The sequence below is a fragment of the Aythya ferina genome (assembly GCF_964211825.1).
Source record: "Aythya ferina genome assembly, chromosome: 6".
NCBI classification, from domain to species: domain Eukaryota; kingdom Metazoa; phylum Chordata; class Aves; order Anseriformes; family Anatidae; genus Aythya; species Aythya ferina.
This window is the reverse complement of record NC_140303.1, coordinates 2,517,135-2,540,063: the sequence shown is the minus strand read 5'-3', so window position 1 is coordinate 2,540,063 and position 22,929 is coordinate 2,517,135. Positions and strand designations below refer to the sequence as shown.

The 22,929-nt window shown below is 36.2% G+C and overlaps 2 protein-coding genes and 1 long non-coding RNA gene across 31 annotated transcripts in view; 2 read left to right on the top strand and 1 right to left on the bottom strand.

Moving 5' to 3' along the window:
- Positions 1-1,002: 1,002 nt before the first annotated feature.
- CFLAR (CASP8 and FADD like apoptosis regulator) lies at positions 1,003-21,817 on the top strand. 29 transcript variants are annotated; one of them, XM_084523432.1, is made up of 13 exons: positions 1,003-2,674; positions 5,469-5,641; positions 7,152-7,228; positions 7,317-7,398; positions 7,618-8,049; positions 8,411-8,516; positions 9,737-9,872; positions 10,037-10,134; positions 11,228-11,279; positions 11,950-11,999; positions 12,899-12,977; positions 17,364-17,877; positions 18,805-21,817. In XM_084523432.1, the coding sequence occupies exons 5-13, from the start codon at positions 7,754-7,756 to the stop codon at positions 18,941-18,943; spliced, it is 1,470 nt and encodes a 489-aa protein (XP_084379558.1). In that variant the 5' UTR covers positions 1,003-2,674; positions 5,469-5,641; positions 7,152-7,228; positions 7,317-7,398; positions 7,618-7,753; the 3' UTR covers positions 18,944-21,817. The 29 variants fall into 29 exon arrangements, with proteins under 29 accessions (XP_084379558.1, XP_084379557.1, XP_084379553.1 ...); XM_084523431.1 differs by lacking the exons at positions 7,152-7,228; positions 7,317-7,398 and adding exons at positions 2,937-3,010; positions 7,440-7,503; XM_084523427.1 differs by lacking the exons at positions 7,152-7,228; positions 7,317-7,398 and adding exons at positions 2,937-3,010; positions 7,440-7,503 and having other exon boundaries at positions 1,003-2,734.
- Positions 1,241-4,354, bottom strand: LOC311438721. Its single transcript, XR_014694274.1, has 2 exons — positions 4,163-4,354; positions 1,241-3,610 (listed from the first exon to the last, which is right to left on the bottom strand). It is a non-coding gene; the product is annotated as an uncharacterized lncRNA (long non-coding RNA).
- LOC311438707 (caspase-10-like) overlaps positions 19,045-22,929 on the top strand; it is an 18,882-nt gene continuing 14,997 nt past the window's right edge. Inside the window, exon 1 of the mRNA XM_084523417.1 lies at positions 19,045-19,184. The gene's annotated coding sequence lies outside the window, so the exon portion shown is untranslated. The remainder of the gene's footprint in view (positions 19,185-22,929) is intronic.

Here is a 22,929-nt window from a genome sequence, read left to right as displayed (position 1 = left end):
ACTTGCTGTACCATCTTTTAAAGTACAGGGGAAACTGTCAGCCCAGTCCTTTAAAGCCCTGCTAGCATTCTATTGAATCAAGAATGTGTGTTGCTTTTAAGAGATATTGTATCGTATTACTTAAAGATTTAATAGCTATTATTTGCTGGTGGTCTTGCATGACTTGTCATTTCTTAAAAGTATACTTTATTATACAATTTTGACTCTAAATAAAAATATTACTGTAAAGCTTTAAAAAGTACCCAACTGCTTAAAAGTACATGAAAATACCAAAATACCTTAATCATATTGAAGAATTAACTAATTTGCAGACACTACACACCAAAATAACTTGCTCTGTGTAATACATAGAAATTAAAACTTACTGTTCTGCCATATTTACTAAGCAAATGGGTACGTTTCACTCAGCACTAACTACCTTATCCTAATATGACTTCCAATATACTTCAGCATAATTTAAATATGTGAAGAGAACTCATTTTTCTGGTATACAATTTCAGTTGTAAATTTGCATTAGTACAGAGTCTTTTATACCTATTCTTTTATATTTTTTGTTTTAAGTATAATTTTTTTCCTTGCATTGTACAACAGCTTCTAGTGTTTTTAGAATGCCTGGAGTGAAAAATACAGTAGAAAACAGCTTTTTGGCAGAATGTCCTCTGCAGTGTTTGGAATTAACATTGGCTAGATACCCTGTTTCAAGTATTTCTTATGCCCTTAGGCATAAGCAAAGGAGGGTATACTATCTGTTTTCAATACAGACAACAATATCTGTGTCACTAAACAGAAAAGCAAAAGTGATGAATTTTTAGTACCACTAGACACTTATATAGTGTTACTTCCACTGTGGAGAAACTGGAAAGTTACTTTAATATCACAAATTGCAGGTTTATTTACAAGAAAAAAAGGCTTAAATACAAATTTTTTAAAGTATTTTTACACAACTTTTCTTGGTGAAATTGTAAGTTTTATTTTAGAACCACAAACATCTGGTTTTCTGGCAGCTGTACTGTTCAGTGTTTTTACATCTCTGCATGACATTGTTCAAGGGCCTTTTCATTGGTGTATTTTTTACTTTATTTGGACCAAAAGATGTAAAATACACTGACACAAATCTAGTTTGGCTGACAAACTAATGTGTTCCTCCACAACTTTTTTTAAATATAATTTTGTTTATTAAGAGTTTATTGTATATTACTGTGAGAAACACTTTAGCCAATAACAGGATCAGGCGAGGATCTCAGTGAAGTAGCAATTTTATTCACGATTGCAATGGTGGGTGTCCCACAAGCAGAAGTGCACCTACTAGTCACACAGTACAGTTTATATACTTTATTTCTCGATGACTGGGACCCTCCCCTGTTCCCCACTGACTGGATAATCCAGGTAATCCAGGTTCACAAACTATCTGATGCTTCACAGACAACACATGCCCTTCAGTTGCTGGCCTGTTAATTTTCAAATTTCTTTTGACTTTTTTTTTCTGTTTGAAATGGTAATGTTTCTTCACTTACCTGACTTGACACTGTGATTTTCACCTAATTGCTCTAAGGAGTCTGGTTGTCTGCATTTTACAAGGTCACCTGCTAAGTTTTCTTACCGCTGCAAGCATATCTCGATACCAAGTTCCTTACCTTTAGACAATGTAACTGCAAAAACATTTTTATTCCCACGTTACCAACATTTTACATAGATATATATTGGGCATGTTCACTGTTACACTGAAATAGTCTATGTAATTTTCATATATTTATGAATTAAGATAGTACCATTCAATGATTTAATAGGTAGACAGCATTTTAGTCACTGACCTAGGCTGTTGCCTTAATTTAGGATGAATATATTTTGCCAATGTTGTAGAATATACAGATCTCTTAATAATTATACACATTCTACTCCTATGAAGATCTTTATTTCACGTGTATAATACTAACCTTTCCTGGAAATAGACTATTTCCTGCCAGCCTCAAAGACGGAAAAAATATAGAGGTAAACCTTACTCATCGGAAAATCTACTTAAATCGTCTGCGGTCTAGGCGCGTACAGACTACGAGATTACCCCCCAGCCCCTTTTCCTCACAGTGTTGGCCTCCCCCCCACCTCAAGGGCTGGAAGTCATTTTGTGCATAAGGGCGGGGGCTGCGCGCAGGTGACGTCTCCTGTCGCTTCAGCTCGGCCGCCATTTGAGGGTGGGCAGAGTTTTGCGCAGCTCTATTTGCTGCCCTGAGAAATACTGCAAAACAAAAGCGTAATCTTTCATTCGCTCGCCCCAAAATGGCTGGAGTCGCGATAAATCGTAAGGGTTGACGAACACGATTCGGCAGATGAATAATGAGGGTATAACGACTGAAACCAGTGCCATTGTCCCTCAGCAAGGGGAGATCTCAGCCTTGAGCAGCGACTGCTGCTATCTACGCGGAGGGGTGGCTGTAGTCGCTAATAACCTTAAGCATGAGCGAAAAGCACTTGAAAAAGTCGTGCTCTGAAACTCGAATGTGAAAGAGAAAGAGGAGATACTACGCAGTCAGGATTTCCTCTGCCGCCCTACTCGAAACTACGCCTGGTGTAGGAGAGCTTGTTGCTAAGCCGGCACCGCCCTTCCCCCCTTCTCCTCCTCCTCCCAATGCTGAACCTGGCCCCGCTGGTGTAGATGAGGCATCCCCGGCGCGCTTGGGTGCGTTATACCTTCACCTCTTCCTTTTCCTCCGTAGTTTTTCCTGCCTGCGCCTTCAAGGTAGGCGCCCCAACCCACTGTCCTGCGGCATCGGGCCCTCCCCCCGTGCCCAAGCCCGGGCTCTCTGGGGAGCGGGCAGGGCTGGCCTTCGGGCGGGCGGCCGGGCTGAGCCGGATGTGGAGAGCTCGCAGCAAGTGGGGCATGAGCCCGTCCTTGCTCGTGAGGAGAAAGGAAATCCCGACAGTGCCTTTTTGCTTTGCAGAGCGGAGACTCCTCTTTATTTTTCAAGTGTGATTTAAATTGACGTAGTAAGAAAATCTGCATGAACTCCCTAGGGTAAAGCCAATTTTATTTTTGTTGGTAGTTTGATTTTTGTGTGTGCGCGTTTTTTTGTTTCTTTCTTTCTTTTTTCCTTTTTATTAGGAGGACTGGGGTGCTAAACTGCTCCATTATTAAATGGAAATTTGCATGGTCACTACTAGTTTATACCGATGACTACTTAAGCCTAATACAGTAATAAGAAATGTGAAAGTTACTGCGGGATTTCCCCGTATTCCCTGGATATCTCCTACCATCTCGTACTCATTCTTTTACAGGAAAACTTTAAAGTTATGGAGCATGCTCTGAAGCATTTAACATGGAAAAATGCTAGATTAGACGGATCAAAATGCAGCTAACACTATGGTTTCACCATCTCTACCTCATCAAACTAAACAGAGTGGAGAAAGCACTTAATATAGCTATAGTACCTGCTGTAGTAAAGTAACCGCCTACTCTCCATCTCTTCTGTAGTGGCTTCCACACGAGCTCATCTTGTGGAAGAAACAAAGAGCATTTCCCAAATAACCACACCCACTGATATTATATATCCTGTTTTTGTTGCTGTAAAGGTTATTGTGAAATGTTGATCAAATGCTGTCTGAAGTGATAGGTTCACTGTAAACGAAGTGTAAAGTATGAAATGGTTCCCAAATTCTTTTGAAAAACCTTTCCTCTTAATCTGAGGCATGATAGATGACCTTATAATTAATACAGGTCACTATGCTTTGCCTTGCTAATCACACCGGTATTTGTATGCTGTGCAATATTTGTGTTGCGATCATGGGAGCAAAGGTTTAAGCGTGGTGTTACACATCAAAGAGTAAAATTGCTTGAGCAATGTATACACCTCCAGTTGTTAATGCCAGCAGGGAGCTAGTATATCCTTGCATGTCTTTGTGTATGATTTTTTAGTATGTTGTAACTTGCTGCATCTTGGGGGAAATAAAAGAAATCTGGACCTGATTTAGGTTCAGTTCTGTATGAATTGTGGCCAGTGTGAAAAAGTTCAAAAATAGGAGTGTAATTAAATTCATTAGCTTTGTAGAAGCAGATTAATATATCTTGTTTGTCTAGTGTGGAATGGAAATGCTTTGTGCTTTAAGGAGTAAATATGTTTGTTTATAGTCTCAGGTTTATCTTTAAAAAAATATTTTAAACCTTGCTTACCAAGAGTCAAAAGTCAGTGCAAATTTTGACAAATAGACCCATCACAGAGGTGTTTTCCTGTGCAGTACATGAGAAATTCATCCACAGGTGTCAATTCAACTTTAAAATTTTCAGTTCTGTTCAAGAAAGCCTCAAAGTTAATGAAAAACAAAATCTGGTATTTAAGTGCACTTTGTACTAACCTCCTTGAGTTTTTCTCTTAGTCGTTTTTGGGGGACAGGAGGACTGATGAGTCACCCTAGAATCAGCGGTTTTCTCTAGAGACTGCAAGTATTTCCCAGAAGAGCTCTTTCTTGGAAATTTGGGGTGAGAGTGAGCTAAAATAGCCAGACTTAGAGAACACTGCCCTTTCATCAGTTATTTTCCCTCACTGTGCCTGGGTGTTTCTTTCAAGTACAGGAAAGAAAAAGATTGTTGTTGTTGTTCCTTGTGTAGGCCTTTATTCAGCCGCTAATGTTACTGTCAGTATTGGTGGTGGTGTTTGACTTCAGCTATTTGGAATTATGCTGGATCTCTTTTAAAATGAGAATGTGTAATACTCATGGTAGTTTTTTTTAACCATCTTCCCACTTCATAAGCTTTGCATTGAAACACCAAATACAAAAATATTAAGTATTTTCTTGCAGTGATACTGACAAATCACGTGCACAAGAACACACAATTTACTGGGGTGGCTTTATTTCTGATGAATATGAACTTTTGTCTTTCCTTTTGAGAAGCTAAGCTGTTTTTTTTTCCCCCCTCTCCTTCTTGTAAAGAACTTATATTCTTTGACATTCAGCAACTCTTCTTGCACACCACCCATGAGATCTAAATTGAAAGCCAGACTTCTGGGTTTTACGTTGTCGTAGCATACCTGTTTTTCTTTATTTGTCTCTGTTGCAGCTGTTATAACTGTAACAGTGATGTTTGCAAAAGTATTCATATCAGATGGAAAGGTGCTGCATGAGGCCCTTCATCCCTCATGGTGAAGTTCATCTGGCTCAGCTGTATGCAGATGGAATGTATCAGGCTTATCTGCATAGTGTGGTATTACTGCTATCAAAATGCATTGTTTTTGGATGCAAAGTCACAAATTCTGTTTCAGATGCTGAAGCACATCATTTTGCTCTGTTGTTGCCCATTTAGAACCCTATGGGGGGAGTGAGTGCTATTAACCAATGATTATGTGTGCACAGTTGTTATTCCTTGTATTTGGTGCATCATTACCGGTTCACTGGATCAATGGATTCATACAGAAGAAAGAGGGATCCTAGCTCATTTTTTCTTTTTCTTTTTTTTTTTCGTGCACTTTACAAAACTTAAGTATTTGTGATGTTGATATCTGACCAATAGCAAATGAGCTGATACAATCAACTGTTTAGAGACCATCACTGGCAAATACTGGTTGCAAACTATTGTGTGCTGGACCTGGATCAGTGATAGAACAACAATCAAATGACAGTTCTTCAACGTTCTTATGGATAAGATTGTGAACAGGTAAGAGAGATTCAGCACTGGAAGTATCGATCAGTGTTGTGTTTTTTTTTTTCATAATGAGCATGTGATTTATATAGTGGAAGCTCACAAAAATAAATTGTATTTTTTAAAGGCAGATTATTTTTAGATAATACAGCTATTAATTTTTCGTGTTTCGCCCCTCCACACACATCACAGACATGCACAACTCTTTTTTTTTTTTAATATTTTTAAAAGATTAGAAAGATAATCAATTAGAGTTGTTTAAAAATAGTTTATCTGAGATTTCTGGAATGGCCAAAAGAAGTGGCATTTCCATCTCCCATTAGAGTGAGTCACACATATGACTTACTCAAACTCTTTTGAAAGTCCTGGCTGTATGTACCTGGAAATGCTTTCATATGGGAGGGAGGGTATCTACAGCCTTGTTAGTGTCAGCTGTTTTTGAAAGCTGTGTGCATCTGAAAATGAGTCCAAGTGGCCTCCGTTACATTTTGAGGACTATTGCAAATACATTCTGTCTCATTTACACTGTGGTATGTAAGTGTATGCAAAATCCACTGCAGTCCACTCAACTCCATAGAAAATACAACTCACTAAGGTAGGTGTAGATAAAGAGAGATTTTGCCCTAGGAACTTGAATTTGGTTTGCTCTTTCAGTGGGTAGTGGAACCCATTCTATGGGTTTAGTTGAACTCAGCTCTTACACATTTTCTGGGGAAAGTCAAGTAAGGGTATAGATTTCTCTTTTTTTCATTTCAATAGCATTGGGAAAAAAATGCTTGTAAGTGAACTCGTATACGTAATGCATGGACACAATATGTGACGTTGTTAATTTTGACTTCCAAAATGTGTAACTAAGGGTGGAAACTGCTTTAAAAATGTTAACCAGGTCTTAGCATCTTACAGTGTATTAGTATTTGAAGCCATATTAGCTTTTGTTTTGCAGAATGGTTTACACAAAACTGTGCAGTGTAGTAACTGGACTTCTTTTAAGGATTGAGATTTATCTTCAGATTGCTCATTTAATCTTTCTCTGTTTAGGTAATGGGGATCAGAGAAGGATAGAATTTGCATAGTTGGTGGCAGTGGAAATTGAGCATAGCACCCTAGTTATTTTGTTAATCACAAGGGTGGTTTTTCTTTCTTGTTTTGAATTTTCATTTAATTTTTTAGTACGATAAAATACAAATGTCACATGAAGAAAAAGGTGGCCTGTGGCTTAACTATATGAGTTAACCACTTTGCATACAGAAGGTTGGATTTTTTTCTCTGTGTGGTTGTGTTTTTGACATTTGTGAGCATGGAGAGTGCTGGGGGAACCCTTAAAACTCCATTAATTATTCAGAGTGGAATCACGTTAAATGATACTAATAACTAAGACAATCAATCCATTCCTGGATTTGAAGATAACTAATGTGTAAATATATTGTAAATATTTACTTTATTTTGTCTTCATTTAAGGCAAAGTGCCTACTTGATAACATTGTTTTTATATGTGGTTTGCTTGTTGGTGTTTTTATCATCTTAGCTACAATGTGTGGTTACACTACCTCTTAGCTGTCAAAACACTTCCTGAAAATGTCTTAAGACTTCAGTGCAGAAAAGGTAATGGTGGGCAGAAGGGTGGTGGGTTGTTGGAAAGGGGTCAGAGCTTTAGACTTGTATTGCAGTGGAACTTAACTCTTATTTCCAGAAGCAGTTGAAATACTTACACTCATCAGCAAGCTGATGAGTGTTTGTTTCACTTCCTATGGAATTTACAGGCTTGAATTAAGGTAATTTTACTTTAAAAAGAACTTCCATTTTTTCTTACCAGCATGACCTACCAACTACTTTTTGTTCTGTAATGAACAGCTGGGAGAACCCCTTGAGAACCAAAGGTCTGTATAGACTAAGTTGGCCTTTTAGTTGTAAGTAAAGGCTGTCAGATAGGAGAGTTAGTAGTGATCTTGTGTAGATTACTGATTTTAGAGACTTCTAATTCTGTTCCACAGAACTACTTATGTAAAAATGCATCCAGTTGTGACTGAACACCAGATAAGTGCTGTGGTAGACATGGACTTGGTGTCATGTTGGCTTTCTGTTTAAAAGACAGAAGGCTGGCACTTCTAAAGGGACAGTGGCAAAGTGATGACCAAGTGCCAAGTGCCAGCTGTCCTTATTCACCAAATTGAAGAAGAATTGGATAAAGAAGAAGGTGAGATAATGGTTTTCCTTTGCCGAGACCTTGTTCCTGACTTGGCTACTGCTGACCTGAGAGAGCTTTTGATGGCTTTGAATGAGAGGGAGAAACTCTCTCTTCCTGGATTGTCTGAGCTGCTGTACAGAGTTAAGAGGTTTGATTTGCTGAGAAGGATCTTGAAGACTGAAAAAATAACAGTGGAATTTAACCTTGCCAGGAGTCCCAGACTTGTCCCTGATTACAGGTATCTATTTCAGATTATAAAGCTACTGTTATTTTCAAAATTCATGCGTTTGTGTGTTTGTGCACTTCTTCGTTTGCTTGTTTTACTGTCTTGAAGGTAAAAGAAAAGCAGACATGCACATCATACAAGAGTTAAAATGAAAAGAATGTCTAGTTTAATCCCTAAAGTAAGCCTTAGTAATTTGTTAAAAGTAATGGCATTATAAGCATCTATCTTTATGCAATTTGTATATGTCAATCAACTAAAATCATAATGTTTATATAGTTCTAGATTAGTAGAATGTGGGAAAAGTTGGGCAGTTAGACAAAGGTAGAATTTTGCTGAAAGCTAAACCTTTATTAATGCCTCGACTTTATTTCAGGGTACTAATGGTAGAGATTAATGAGAATCTGGAAAAAGAAGAAGTAGGTTCTCTTGTTTTTCTACTCAGAGATTATGCACCTCGTATGAAATTGGCAAAAGATAAGGTAACATCTTTCTTCTACTCTTCTTTTCTTAAGCAATAAGAAATTGAAGTAAAAAGCAAGGTATCTAGGAGAGGAGACTGTACTACAAGGGGTAGTGAGGCAGGAGTAGACAGAAGTCAAGTGTGGAAGGAGTAGTTGCTTTTATTTCTTTTTTTTCTTTTTTTTTTTTTTAATGCAAGAAAAGAAGCTAAAGGAATGGAGAGAACAGTAAAGAGTCTCTGTAGTGAATGGTGTTAGTGTGAACCTCACAGGCAGAAGGCAAAAATAAAAACCTTTCTTCAGTGTTACTGATCTGAAAGTTCAAATATGTAGAATTTCAAACCAATAATAGTATTAAATATATCTTAATTTATGACAGCACTTACTATGTTTGTGCTCTCCTGTTCTGTTTCATTTACAAAAGAATAATTTTAATTTAATAATAATGTCATTCTTTATATGCTTGTACTTACAATATTTGTTCTGAGTGCCCTGAGAAAACACAGATTCAGTAGAGAAGATTCAGAAAGCTTGACCACTGTGCACAGAACACAGAAGACTTCTGTCATCTTTTTTTGAGGGTGGTTTATTTTGTTTGGTTTGTCAGTTGGTTAGTTTTTACCAAAGAAGGAGAGAATACCTGCAAATTCCCCAAAGCTTTTCTTACCTATTACTTTGTGGCATATGAGGTGATGTTCCGTGTGTGTGGCTACATAGTAACAAGGAAATGCGAAACTGTTCACCCCAAAACTTAGAATTGCTTTTAATAATGTCACTTTTTAATTTTTATCACTCCTGTGATAATACTAAGAATTATTGATATTTTTTCCAGATAATCCCTTCTTAGTATTGAAGCAGTAATGTGCCTAGCTCCTGAATATTACAACCTTTACCACCTGCCCACGTTATTTTCTGGATTTCTTTTTGGTAATAGAAAACAAATTACTGAGATACATTAGGGCTTGGGAGAATGGCATGAAGCTGCATCAGAGCAGGTTCAGGTTAGATACTCGCAAAAGGTTCTTCACCGCCTAGTCAGGTGATGGAACAGGCTCCCCAGGGAAGTGATCACAGTACTAAGCCTGTTGGCATTCAAGAAGTGTTTGGACAACTTTCTCAGAAGTAGTTTGATTTCTGGTTGGTCCTCTGTGGAGTCAGGAGTTGGACTTAATACTCTGTGTGGGTCCCTTCCAATTCAGGATATTCTATGACAACAGTTTGTTTTTCTGTTGCTGTTACAGAGTTTTTTAGCTCTAGTGATCGACTTAGAGAAACTAAATTTGGTGGCTCCTAATCAGCTGGATCTGATAGAAGAGTGTTTCCAAAGTATTCATAGGATAGACCTGATTAAGAAGATAAAGAAGTACAAACAAGAAGGTAAAATGGTATTTTTGCACTGGTTAGTCTTGGTAATAAGGATCAGATGTGCTCTTACTAAAGATGAAATTACAAGTCAGAGTATTTGCATGCAAGGGTTTAGGCTTTTCAAACAGTTTATATATCACAGCATATTTCTCTGTGTGTTTCTGTTAAATTTTCAGCTTTTATGTCCTCCGTTCATTCTCAGCCAGTATATGTAAATGCACTTCAGGCATCTCTCCCTAATCTCAGTCTGATTGATCCTCCTTACAATTCAGAGGTAAGTATACAACAAATCATGCAGATCCTTGATTTCTAAGTATTGCAAGACATTGAAAGGGGATTCATCTTTGCAGAGCCTAAGGAATGACAGATTGCTAGTGACAAGAACATTATTTCGTTTATGTCTCTGGTTCCTGTTGTTTGCTGGGTCTAAGGCCTGATTTAGATTTTCTGACACTGGGAAGGGTCTCTTTTAGGAAGCCTTTGTGAAATTTTTCCTATTAGTTTGGAATATGAAATATGTATCTTAAAAGTTTTTTCTACTACTTTGGGGTTTTGCTTTGACTGTTCTTTGCAGAACACAGTATTCTTCTTCGTAACTGTGGACTTGGCAAAATCCAGGGAAAGTAGCTTTTAAACTTTGTTAGCAGAAGGTTATAGCTTACTTTTTAATGAGAGCTTTTCAGATGTTGTGTTTGTTTGTTTTAATCTAATTTTAACCAAAGTCCGTCAACATACCAAAAGTCATCCACCCAATTACTTTGAATCAAATCCTATCGTGTGCAGTACCTTTTATGTTTGGGTTAGATCTGATGTTGTAATAACGTGACCTTTCTTGCAGTCTTTAGCCTTGCATAGAAATGTTTTCTGAAATACATCTAATAAATATATATATGTATAAAGCTTAAATATAAAACGATATTGATGCTATTTATTTTTACTAACAAAGAACAGCATTGTTTTCCAAACTAATGGGAAAGAGTATACATTGACTTTCCATATTGTGATAATACTATTTTAATTTCTTCTTGATTTCGGTGAAAGTTCCTCCTTGCTGCTATATAGGAAACAAAATTCATATCTTCAGACATTTGTTGTTATTATTTATTATACTACTGTAGGGAATAAACGTCCTTTGCTGTTCCTAGAAAACTGGTAACTTTTTAAAGACAAAGGGTTTTTGATTTGTTTTCTTTCCTTTTTTTTTTTTTTTTAATTGTTGTTTTGTAATTCTAAATAGCAGATAGATTTGAACACAAAATATGTAATTCTTTTATTGAGGAAGATAAATATTACTGTGTTATGCTTTTGGAAGATATAACTATTTGTTCTTGAAAGACAATGAAAATATACCACTTTCTTCATTTTAGATCCAGAACATGAACAAAGAAAAATCACAAAATGGACAAAGCTTTTTTCAAGGTAAGAGCATTTTACCTAATCTTTGCTAATCTAAAAGAGAGAGTTAATTTCATTTATTGAAAGAATGGTGTTTTTTTGATAGCTGTGACTAAACCAGTTGATGTTACCAGGAGCAGAAGATATTTTGTACCTCTACAAACTGGGACTTGTCTTATTATTTGTTCTTGTATTTGTTTTGCTTGTGCTGCCAGATTTTAAAACTTCCTCAGAATTGTTGATGCTGTCCACCTCCACAACTTTTTAACTGAATAAATAGTTTATTAATAAAGTTATGGAAGAGGTTGTCTGGCCAACTCTGGAAGCCAGTGTAGTGCATCTGTGCTCATTAAGTTTTGACAAAGCCAGGAAGTTGTCCAGCAAATACCATGTGTGTGTTGACTTTTAAAAGAATAGCTGACTGACTTCTCAGCATAGGAGAGAGATTGTGTGTTTGTTTGCTTGGTTTGTTTTTTTCCTCCTAGTCACAAGTAATGTAGAACGCAATCCAAGTAACATGTAAGAAGTGAAAATTTTTGTTACTTTATCAACATCAGTACCATACACAGAAACTGAGGTCTAGATGAAAGAGAACTTGACCAAACTAGATAGGCTTCTTTTTAACTGATCTGCTGTCAAAGAAATATTACCATTAACTATACATTGAGATTACTTCTGTGTGTTTTAACCACAGAAGAACCAATCCACATGTCCATTCAAGAATCAGGACCAGCATCTCATAAGGTAAGTGCTTATGCATATGTATGTATGAAAATGTGATAAAAACCTCTGTAGGTATTTACCTCAGTTCTCTTTAGGTTTCATTTCCTATATTTCCTGTAACTGCATGTAACAAGAACAGTGTGTACATCCATATCTTCCTTGGTGATAAAGTGGTTCTTTGAATAGCTTTTGCAGAAGATAGTTTCAATACAAAATACTTGCCGACACAAGATAATACTGCAAGCAACAGTGTGAAAAAAGCATGTGCACAAATAATGCATATTCATGAGCAGAGACTAAGTCAAAACCTGTTTGAAATCAGACCTCTTGCATTAGAAATTACAGGGCTTCTTTCTGCATGGTCAGTATTGTTCTTTAATTCTCTTTTACGCCCTTGCTCTCCAGATAGGAGAAAGATGTGCTTTGTGTATTAGTAGTAAGGATAGTAAAAATAGTAGTGTTTTTTGCTAGCTTTGCTGTATGTCAGGAGCAGGGAGTTACCTACAGCAAATTGTCCATCTCTTTGAGGAGAGATGGATTGTGTAGAGTCATTGCACGTTTTTGAGGAATGAGGAGGCTTCATGCTGTTACACTAATAAAATAAGGAAATTGTTTCTCTGATGAGTAATGGCTGTTGTACACCTGAAGAACACAGAACTTCTCTACATTTGTCACTTTGAAGAATACAGAAGTTAAGCCTGTACATGAAATACAGAAAAAACATGAATCTGTGTCTCCTGAATTTTTGTTGCATAGGTAAAACATTAAATTCCAGTAGGTAAGCTTCTGCTAGGTACTCTGTGGAAAATTAACAAAATGTGATTGAATAGGTTGGAAGTGGTTAAATTTGACAAAAGAATCAAGTCTGTAACTTGAGGGAGTGACATAGTAACTTGGTATTTGTCTTTCACTTTCCTCAGGTGTTCAATGATCAGTACAGAATGCAAAGTCAACCTTTAGGAATATGCCTGATCATAGATTGTATTGGTAATGACACAGGTAAGTCTCTGGAAATTGAAGTTCCTTATCCTATTATTCTCAGATAATTGTAACAATTTAGTACAAAGAATATGTCTGTTTTCCAGCCAGACAAGAGCGATGTTGTCTAAGATAGCTAATCTATCAATTACAGTAAGTCTTCTAAAGCAGAGAGTTGGAAGGCCCAACCTGAGAATATCTAAAAGAAAGAACTTATAAGGAGATAGAAAGGGGGGAAAAAATGATGTCCAGAGAGACCAATAGAATACTTAAGCTACAGTCATACAGCAGGTTAGTGGCAGAGATTATAAAGATGATGTTCCCTACCATTCAGCGAAACAAAACTGTTACTGACTTGAAGAGTAATCATATTAAACACCATAGATTTTGAATAGCTGAAGGCACGTGCTCCTTTATTAATAATGCACCTACTCCTTTGTTACATCTTGCACTGTTTACCTGAAACTGTTATCATAGTTTTAGAGGGGAGGGAAATCTGTGTGTTTTTTTTTCTTTCCTCCCAGATTAGTTTAGGGAGAAAAAAAGGGGGAAAAAAACGCATCTAGAATTCAAGGTAGTCAGTGCTGTGGTTAAAAATTAATTTTTCTGATCTCCTTTGAAGAATCCAAAAATAAGATCCTTGCATAAGCAAAAAACAACTATACCCTTCCCACATCCTCACCCTCCTGAAAAAAACTCCCTCTCTAGGTCACTGGAACACAGTGAAGCCAGAAATAAAAATTTTGAGAATGTTTGCAGATTTTTTTTAATAGGTTAGGCTAGGAGATGTAGGGGAGGAGAGTTTGTGGGCATATCTTTTCACTTTCTTAACTAATGTTCCAAGCAGACAGACCAATTGCTATTATTGATGCAGTTATTGAAGAGAAGGGGGTGCAGAACACAAAGTAAAATTTTACTGTCTGCTTGATAATAGTATTTTAGGTAAATTATTTAAAATAATAGACTTAGTCTGCCCATAGAACATCAGGAGCTAAACAGATTCACAATCCTGCCACGCATGGAGACAAGGGAAGGCACTGAATCCACTTACATGCAACTGGGAAACATCCTTTGAGATCTGTTTTTCTGTCTAAGTTTATAAATTACCTCTTTTGCAAAAGGGGGGAGGGGAGAACAAAATGTGTAGAAACTAAATTGTTCAATCTAATAGACTTCTTCACTTCTACTCTCAAAAAAGAAAACAACGAATTATGCTGACTTTGCCCCAAGTGGAAGAGAAAAGAAAAAAAAAAAAAAGCATTTAATTTCTTGCCAAGGAATGAAATATTGGGTTGGGATTCTTGAGATCAAAAATTTTGCTCTGTCCTATTGCCTGCTTCTGTTCTTCTCCCCTCTTCTCACTTTCATGGTAGCTTTAGTGAATAGAATTTTTGATTCAAAAAACTTACGCAGCCTTAATCTGGAAGGCAGCATGGTATAGTCTGGTCCAGTACAAAAATAATTACTTAGAGTTGTTTTTCTTAAAAGTAAATGCAAAAAAAAAAAAAAAAAAAAAAAAGTACTGCTTGAGAAGTGTTACTGTAGGGAGCTTAAGAAGACATAGGAAATTTAAAAATTGCTTTGTTTGGAAAATCACCTCTTTAAATTTCTCTAATGGGATGTGAGCATGTGCTGAGCTGAGTTGCTTAATATTTCATTATGCCAGTCTTGAGTTTTTAAATGAAGCAACATAGAAGTAGACAGGGCACATACACTTCAGAAAACAGGAAGTAAAGAAAGAACTATGTCAGTTCACAGTCAGACATAAACGAATTTAGGTCTCCTCTTCCTCTGAAGACACAGACTTTTTTCAAGTGCAGTGTACTGTGTAGACTCCTTTGCAGTAATTCCTATAAAATAGAAAAATGCTCACGAATTAGAAATAAAATGTGCTGTTCTTGTGCTTGTATAGGCACTTCAGTACTTGCTCAAGTAAAGGAAGTATAAATGTGAAGGAGGAAGATTCTGCTGACTGGAAATGATAAAAATAGGCCACATGTTCAGCATCTGGCATGCAAGTTTACCTTTAAATCATGGCTTTGCTGCTGTTGTCCCAAAACTACCCAAACCAAGTCTTGACATGCCTCAGTCTCCATACATGTCTGCATTGCATGCAGAAGGAATTAAGCCTCTGCATGTTCATGTCTCAGATTTTAAATGTTGCCAATCCATCATCAGCATTTTAACATGGTAGAAAGCAAGACTTCACTGAAATACATTACTGTTCTAGTAAGATTCAGGTGAGGTGCAAGGTGTGACGTTGTTTAAAGGAATTCCTAGAAATGTATTAACTACTTGAGATTTCTGGAGTCACTTCTGAAGTCTGAAAATACCAAAGAGAGAGAAGAGGGCAAGGAGGAAGTTTGGAATTGTATCTGTGGTGTGCATTGGAGTCTGTAGCTATCGCAGGATTTTATATGAGGAAGCTAAACTAATGATAAATGATGTAGGAACAAGGATCACAAACTTGAAAATGCTCAGTACAAACAATGTGAATTCATCAGATATTGATAAAAGTTGAAACCAAAATACTCCTTTGCTGTTTTTCAAATGGTCATTGGCTGCTCTTTTCATTTTCATTTAGAAAATAGTTTTTATCCTTATGTTATAAACAAAAGGAGAGAAGGTTATTTTTTTTACATAGATTGGGGAAAATCCTCAAAGGTTGCTGGTGGTTTGTTGGGGAATGATTGTTGATCTAGGGGTGCTGCTACAAGTAATCGCTTGTTTTCTCTCGTCTCAAGGTAAAACTGCTGTATCTCAAATTTTTACCATGTATAACTGCTGATTCATTGTTAAACAAAGATAGCAGCTCTAACAGTTTCTTGGGTGTATTATTTTTAATTATGACACAGTGTATGTGTGATCTAAAGTTATATACTAAGGCTTGTATCTTTCTCAGTTTACATGAGCACTAGTGAGGTAACTGAATCCGAGGAAGAGCACTCTTATTTTGCGTGTGTACTAATGCCCTCTAATGGATTTAAGTGTTTCATCAGGTATATAACTCCTAAACAGTACTGAGTTACTTCAGGGTAGATACCTTTGCAATTGATCTGTCTTCCACCTGAATTTTCAGAGAGCATTTTTGTTTTGTTTTGTTTAAAGTGTATTTTCCTTTCAACTTCAAAAATATCCCAGACGTTTATTTGGATTTGGAAGTATTTTACAAACATTTTGTCAAACTAACAGAACTGGAACAAAACCCAGTGGTTCCTGTTCTTTACCTTGCTATAATGCAGAGTTTGTACCTAGCCTGTATTTTACCGAGGTAAGTTAGGACATGTGTTCTATGTTTTCACTGTGTGTTTCCTGAGAAGAACAGTGTGGTAGTGTAATTCCTGCTTTACTGCCAGTTACTTCTGAAATAGCCTTTGCTAATTAGGGATCATTAAATGTTTGAAGTCAAGGAACAGTCTAGTTTCTCATGCCTGTAAGGCATTTTGCATAAAAGTGGTACTTCTTATTTCCTGTCATTATTATCAGAAACACTGTATAGGCAATGTATACATGGTTTATATTAAAGATATGATGCTACAGTTATAAGTCAGAGTAGTAACTTGTGGTTCTCTGACTACATAGCTAGATACATGTGGTTTTAACCAACTTGCATCTGGTTTCACTCCCATATTAATAAATATCCAAAGTAGTTATTCAAAGCATATTATACTTTCCTGCAGCAAAAGTTTAACACAGTTTTAACATAGATTTAATCTTGTTCTTTTTTGGCTGCCTACAGTTTTAATTTCTAGCATATTTTAAAGAGTTCATAGTTGAGCATTTTATTCCTGAAAATGCTATTCTATCACTGTAACAGACTTGTTACAGTTTTCCATCTGGAACTCATGACTTTTAATTTGATTTTATATAACAGTAAGCATAAGTGACTGCAGAAGGTTACTTTTTGACTGATGAAGGGGAGCCTCTGTTCTTTTTAATCTAGTTCTGTATATTTGTAATAACCATTCAGAGTAATTTTGGAGAGTTAAAAAGGTGAAACAAACTTCCCACGCTCTCCCCAGTGCACTCCTTATGATTTCAAGAATGTTCTGTGTGAAGCATGTTCTAATGTCTTCTCTTGCTTGATATTTTAAATTCTAGGAACCTGGGATATTGGCTTTTAATGAAAACACACAAAACTCTGTGGAATTAGGAACAAATTACACACTACATAATAGTGTGTTTGCTGTCAGGATGTGCATAACTCATGTTAAAGACAACATGCATATAGCACTGTGTATGTAATGTACTGTGCAATCAGCATCAAGTACTCCTGATTTTTGAATTATTGTGATGAAATAAACATCCTATTTCCAATACTGAAATACTGTAAATACTGTAATTCTTCTGGATAGTTGCAACTGAGCCTTGATATGCTGTGATTTAATCACATCTTGCTTTTTTCAGATGTGCTGGAAGAGACCTTCAGAGGCTTAGGCTATGACGTTCATTGCCACAGACATTTAGATATGGATGCCATGAATGAAACGTTGCTTGAAGCTGCAGGGTTACAGAAGCACAGGAATTGTGACAGCTTCATTTGCATATTGGTCAGCCGTGGAAGTCCTCAGAGCATCTTCTGTACAGACCAGACTTCTACTGGATTCCCTTTGGAACAAATAAAGAAATACTTTATGGCAGATTCATGTCCTGAACTCCGAGGAAAACCAAAGCTCTTCTTTATTCAGAGCTATATTGTTCCTGAAAATGAGCAAGAATGTACTAGTCTGTTGGAAATAGATGGAAATGATGATAAAATGATTGCAAATGCAAAAATCCCTTTGAAAGGCACGATTCCCCAAGTAGCAGACGTCTTTTGGAGTCAGTGCAAGGTGGATGTGTCTACCATAGAAAAATCTCCAACTTCGTCCTCATATTATCTGCGTTGTCTGGCTGAGCTACTCCGTAATCCTCATAAAAGGTAAATAAAACATAGTAAAATCTTTTTCTAGGGCATCCTACTGTCCTAGAGAAAGAGATATGTTAAATTTCATCCTTCCTGGTCTTGCAAAATGCCTTTGTGATGTGTCATGTGTTAAAGGACAAGTGTACCTGGTCCTGGAACAATGTCACAGGAATGTAGTCTAGAGTGGGAGTGAAGTTTCTGATTCTGGAGAGTAAAATAAGTGTGTTATGGCATGAAGGCTTGTAGAGTGAGAAGGGAAGAACCCGTCCTGGTATATCATTACTCTAGTGTTTAGTGCTTTAGGCAGGATTTGAAATCTTCCTTTTCCAAAATATGAGGTGCACACCATGCTTCTGTCAAATTGAGAATTGCTTCTTAAATCATTAAGAATGATTTGCTTGCAAATTAAGAAGTCAGTGTTTGTTCAGGAAAAAGGCAGTTGAGAGGGGAGGATTTTGTCCTTTGTTTCGATACAATTCACCCATGCTTTAGGAAACCACAAGATTGCCAATTTATAATCTTGAATTAAAACTATCAGAAGACATTAGTCTATCTAAAGAGATTATCAAAAGAGATCTGAGCAAAAATCAGATATGCTTAGATAAATAACTTTAGCAACAGTGATTTTCTTTGTATAACTGACTTAACAGGGAGCTAGCAACTGCTTTTCAATGTAGTTGCAGGTTAAGATTTAGATCTTCTCACAAACCCTTGTAGAGAAATCACAGATGATCATGATGTCAGCATAACCATTGTCACAATGGTGATTTGGTATATAACAGATTTCCAAAGTGCATATTCAGCTTCGTATTTTAAAGGTGTAACATCTGCAATAAAGAAACTTTCTCCTTGCCGAGTCTATAGTTATCTTCTACCTTGTGGATTCTTAAAAAGTATCTTGCTTCCTTGTCTAATAAAAAGCTTTTACTTTTGTTGCTGCAGGAAACAGTCTATATTAGATATCCATACGGAACTGAACAGAAAAGTCTATGAATGGAATAAGACCATGGACCCAAGCCAACAATACTCACTTCTGCTCCAGCACACACTGAGGAAAAAACTTTTTCTTTCTCCCACTTAACCGCTGTTGGAAAGAATATGTTTGAAGTAGCTGAGAAATGCTTACCGTGATCCACATTCACCCATACATTAATTGTATATGTATCTGAAGTGCCTGTTGCTTCTAAACCCAGTGATTTAGAAGCATTTTTGGTTGTTAAGGCACTAGATTTTATATTTTAATACAAAGGCCTCTGAAAGATTGGATAATAATGGCAGCTATTGCATGGACCAGCAACAGACCGTATAACCAAGTGCAACAGGTAAACAGTGTATAAAGAGCTCTAAACTGTATAGTTGGGTTTTCTAGGGTTTTTATTGTTTATATTTTAGCATACCTCGTATCAGTGCAATGATCTAGGCTCATATTTTGTTGCTTAAAACAACCAAGCCCATGCAAAACATTGAAATTCAGCATGCAAACTGTTAAAAATTGACCAGGTACTTATTCCCAGCACTTAATAATGAAAAATGTGACAGGAGAGGATGCCTACCCAGCAACACCAGTTCTTTGGTAACAAGTTCTGACTTGTGTGCCTCTACAGACTTCAGCAAAACATAAGGAAGAGAGAGGTGGTCTTTTAATTTGGATTCTATCTGTCTGGTGTATTAGAAGCTGTGATTCACCCATTCACCCATAACCCTGTGTCATCACTACTGTCCACAGCATACAAGAGTTGTATGTTAATAAAAAAGACGGTCTGACAGCATTTGTGCCATTTTCCACTGACGCAAAATGAGTCTACATTTGGCAGTGTTTTATGGTTGTCTGTGCAGTTAAAAAAAAAAAAAAAAAAAAAAAGTGGGATTGTGGCAGATGCTCTGTAGAAGCTGAACCATATTTCACATATGTGGCACCAGGCATAGTTGTAAAAGTACACTGTTTTTTTACATTTGAACTAAAACGTCGTAACCACTGCCTGTTAAGACCAAATTAAATTAGGTTTACCACTCCTCACACACATCACTTTTGCTTAGGGAAAAGGATATGCCGTCTTCAACTGATTCCTTTTTTCAAGTTGCCCTCATCCCTCTAGAAAAGGTAGGAGTGAAAATTGTAAAAAAAAAAAATTTTTCTTCAGTGGAATAGATGCTTTACGTTAAAAGTTCAGTTGACCTGAACTTTTTTTTTTATATAGACAACTGAACTTCAGTTGTCTATATAACAGTAAAACCCGGATGTGTTGTATTGAAATCCATTGTGGATAAATGTATGGCATTTTCTTCCCTACTTAAATAGGCTAATTGCAAAGTTTTAATACTATATTATAGTCTCCTATGCAGAAAAAATAAAATTCAAGGCTTTGGTATGCCTTCCTTGATTTCTAGTGTAATTACACCATATGTATGCTAGTGCCTTGAGCAAAAATACGGCAAAAAGGTTTATTTGCTAGTGCACCTGCATATTATTTGAGCAAAAAGTAGGTGTGCTTTTTATATATCACTTTACCAGCAATGTTTTTCATCATAGACCAGGTCTAAAAGATAGCTAGCAGTAGTGCATTGTTACTAATTACAGTAGCCGTGGCCACTAAACTTACTCTGGTAGCAGTGACTTTTTTTATCCCTCAATATTATGCTGTACTTCTGCATGTTGGCTTGATGCTGTTTTTAATATCTTATTTTTTAAAAAAACAGTCTTCTTATATTTAATTCAGGAAAAAAAATCAAAATAGTTTTCAGGTAGCTTCTATAATTGAAAATAAAAATCACTTTTATTTGGCAGAAGAGATATCTAAGTCTTGTAAGCACACAGGAGCCTTTTTCCTTGTCGTGTGATGTAGGCTCAGTTTCCTTCTGAGACTTGGTTTCCTAAACTGCTGGTTGATGAAGATTTTTAGAATGTACCAGGAAGAGAAACACACTGAATAGGCTTTACCTTACAATCTTTATTTAGCCATCTATACAAAACATTAAGATCACTATATGTATTTATTTATATTAATATATAATTTTGTATAATGTATATGAAGTATGTTTTATATCATAACAATTAAATCTTAAGGTGGCGTCTTTTTTAATTTTGTGTTTTGTTTTATTTACATGTTAATTATAGAAAGGGAATTCACAGTTGTGATAATTTTTTGCACAAATCAGAAAAATACTCTGGCCGTATTACAAGCCTATGTGCACCATACTTTTCTCTTTCCCCTTCATAAGCTATAGTGTCCTTGTTAATTAAAGTATATGGAAACTTTTTAAAAGCTTTGAATTGGGAATTGTAACCCAAAACTGTATCTGAAATTATGGGTATGTGTATTATTTGTTACTATAACTTTATGTAATTATAAGGCATAGGAGGAAAAATGATAGTAAATCAACTTTTTCAAAATCCAGAGATTCTCTAGAAGCTTGTTCTCTATAAGCATTAATGTAAAAAGTATTAAATCAAATTTCATGATGTTATAGATCTGGAAATAAACACATCATAGCAGTGATGGGAAAGGTCAATTCTTCCTTTCAGTTTCTAATTTGTAAGAAAGTGCGTGTTAAACTAGTTCTTTCCATACACTAATTCCATATTGCTTCTCTCTTTAATGATAGTTTGTGTCTTAAAACTATGTTCTTCTGTTACACACACACAAACAAGTAAAGAACTTACAGCTTGTATGTGATAAATAATAAAAATACATTTTTAACCAAATACTTCATAACTGACTAGCATACAATACTGAATAGCACAAGTATAATTTTGAAACTCTACCTTTGCTGATGTTTGTGAGGGTAAGAAAAGGATTATCAAATGACAGATCTGCTATCTTAAGAATTCCTGTAAATGAAGCAAATGGTATGAAACAAATACAGACTCTTCTGTGGCTGTAGAAATAAGGTGTGATTCTTAGTTGTCATCTATATGTATGTGATGTTAATAAACGAGATTCCTCTCAGAAATTAATTATTTTCTCATTTTCCTTACTAGCCTTTACATGGTATGAGCACTTCTGCTGCCTTATAGACACCAGATGCAGGGAGAACGGAACCAAGAGGAGGCAGAGAGATAAGGGAAAGAAATACTGTAAGTTCAAGTAGAAACAAGAAGGGGAACGGTAGGGAGAACCAAGAGAAGGAAAAGTAGGGAAAAGAAGATTTGGAGGAGAAATACAGCATGAATATTGGAAGGAGAATGAAGATAACAGGAGAAAAGGGAGAAAGGAAGTACATGTAAGAATAATAGTGAATATCCTTGCAGGATTTGACTACTTTTTTCTTTATTTATAAGCGTTTGAGTGATGCTAAGCCTAACTACTAAATACTACAGAATTTACTACTTACTAAAATAGTAGCAATAGGATATATTCTGTTTCTGAGAGTTTTGTGACAATGTAGGTCTATGCTGGGGATAGAGGTGTACATGCTCTTCATTTTCATGTATAACAAAGTAAAGTCCATATCTGCTTTCTTAGGAAATAGAGGAAGAAGTACTGTTTTGAAAACTGTAGAGACCCTTGTAAATAATCTTTGCAGTAAAAAATAAAAGGAGTCACTTTGCATTTGGCCACTCAGATCAGAAGCAGTCACAACTATTTAATGACCAAAAAGTCATGGGGATTTGTGTATCATGCAACATTCATGGATGTCAGATACTGAATTTTTACTCTGGTGTCTTGACCTAAAGTAGCTTCTTAATCCATAGCAGTACTCATTCTGTAATCATTCATCTAAGTAGTATTTTATTGCCTTGACATCTCATTCAAGAGTGAAGACTGGGTAGTGAAAAGTAACATCGAAGTAATTACTTACTGACATGCAGGAATTTTGTAATGTCATTTGTTGTCTGTCAGTTCTCCCATAGATTTTTGTGCTCCCCTATATATGTGGTAGGGACTTTTTGTTCTTTCTGCAATGTGCATCTAATATTCAAGTCTGGAAAATGAGTGGATGCAGGGCCTGGGTGGCATCAAGCTGTACATGCATTGCAGATGGGTAGGTTGAATGAAATGTCAATTCATTAGCTAAAGAAAAAGGGGATAAAATAATTCTGTTTTTAAGCTGTTAGCACAGGACCAT

Bases quoted from the DNA above. Each gene is read 5' to 3' on its own strand.
- CFLAR (XM_084523436.1), top strand. From the start codon at position 5,622: ATGGATAAGATTGTGAACAG. The intron at 9,873-10,036 runs GTAAAATGGTAT...TTAAATTTTCAG, and splicing joins AAAGAAGTACAAACAAGAAG to CTTTTATGTCCTCCGTTCAT. The intron at 17,878-18,804 runs GTAAATAAAACA...TTGTTGCTGCAG, and splicing joins CTCCGTAATCCTCATAAAAG to GAAACAGTCTATATTAGATA.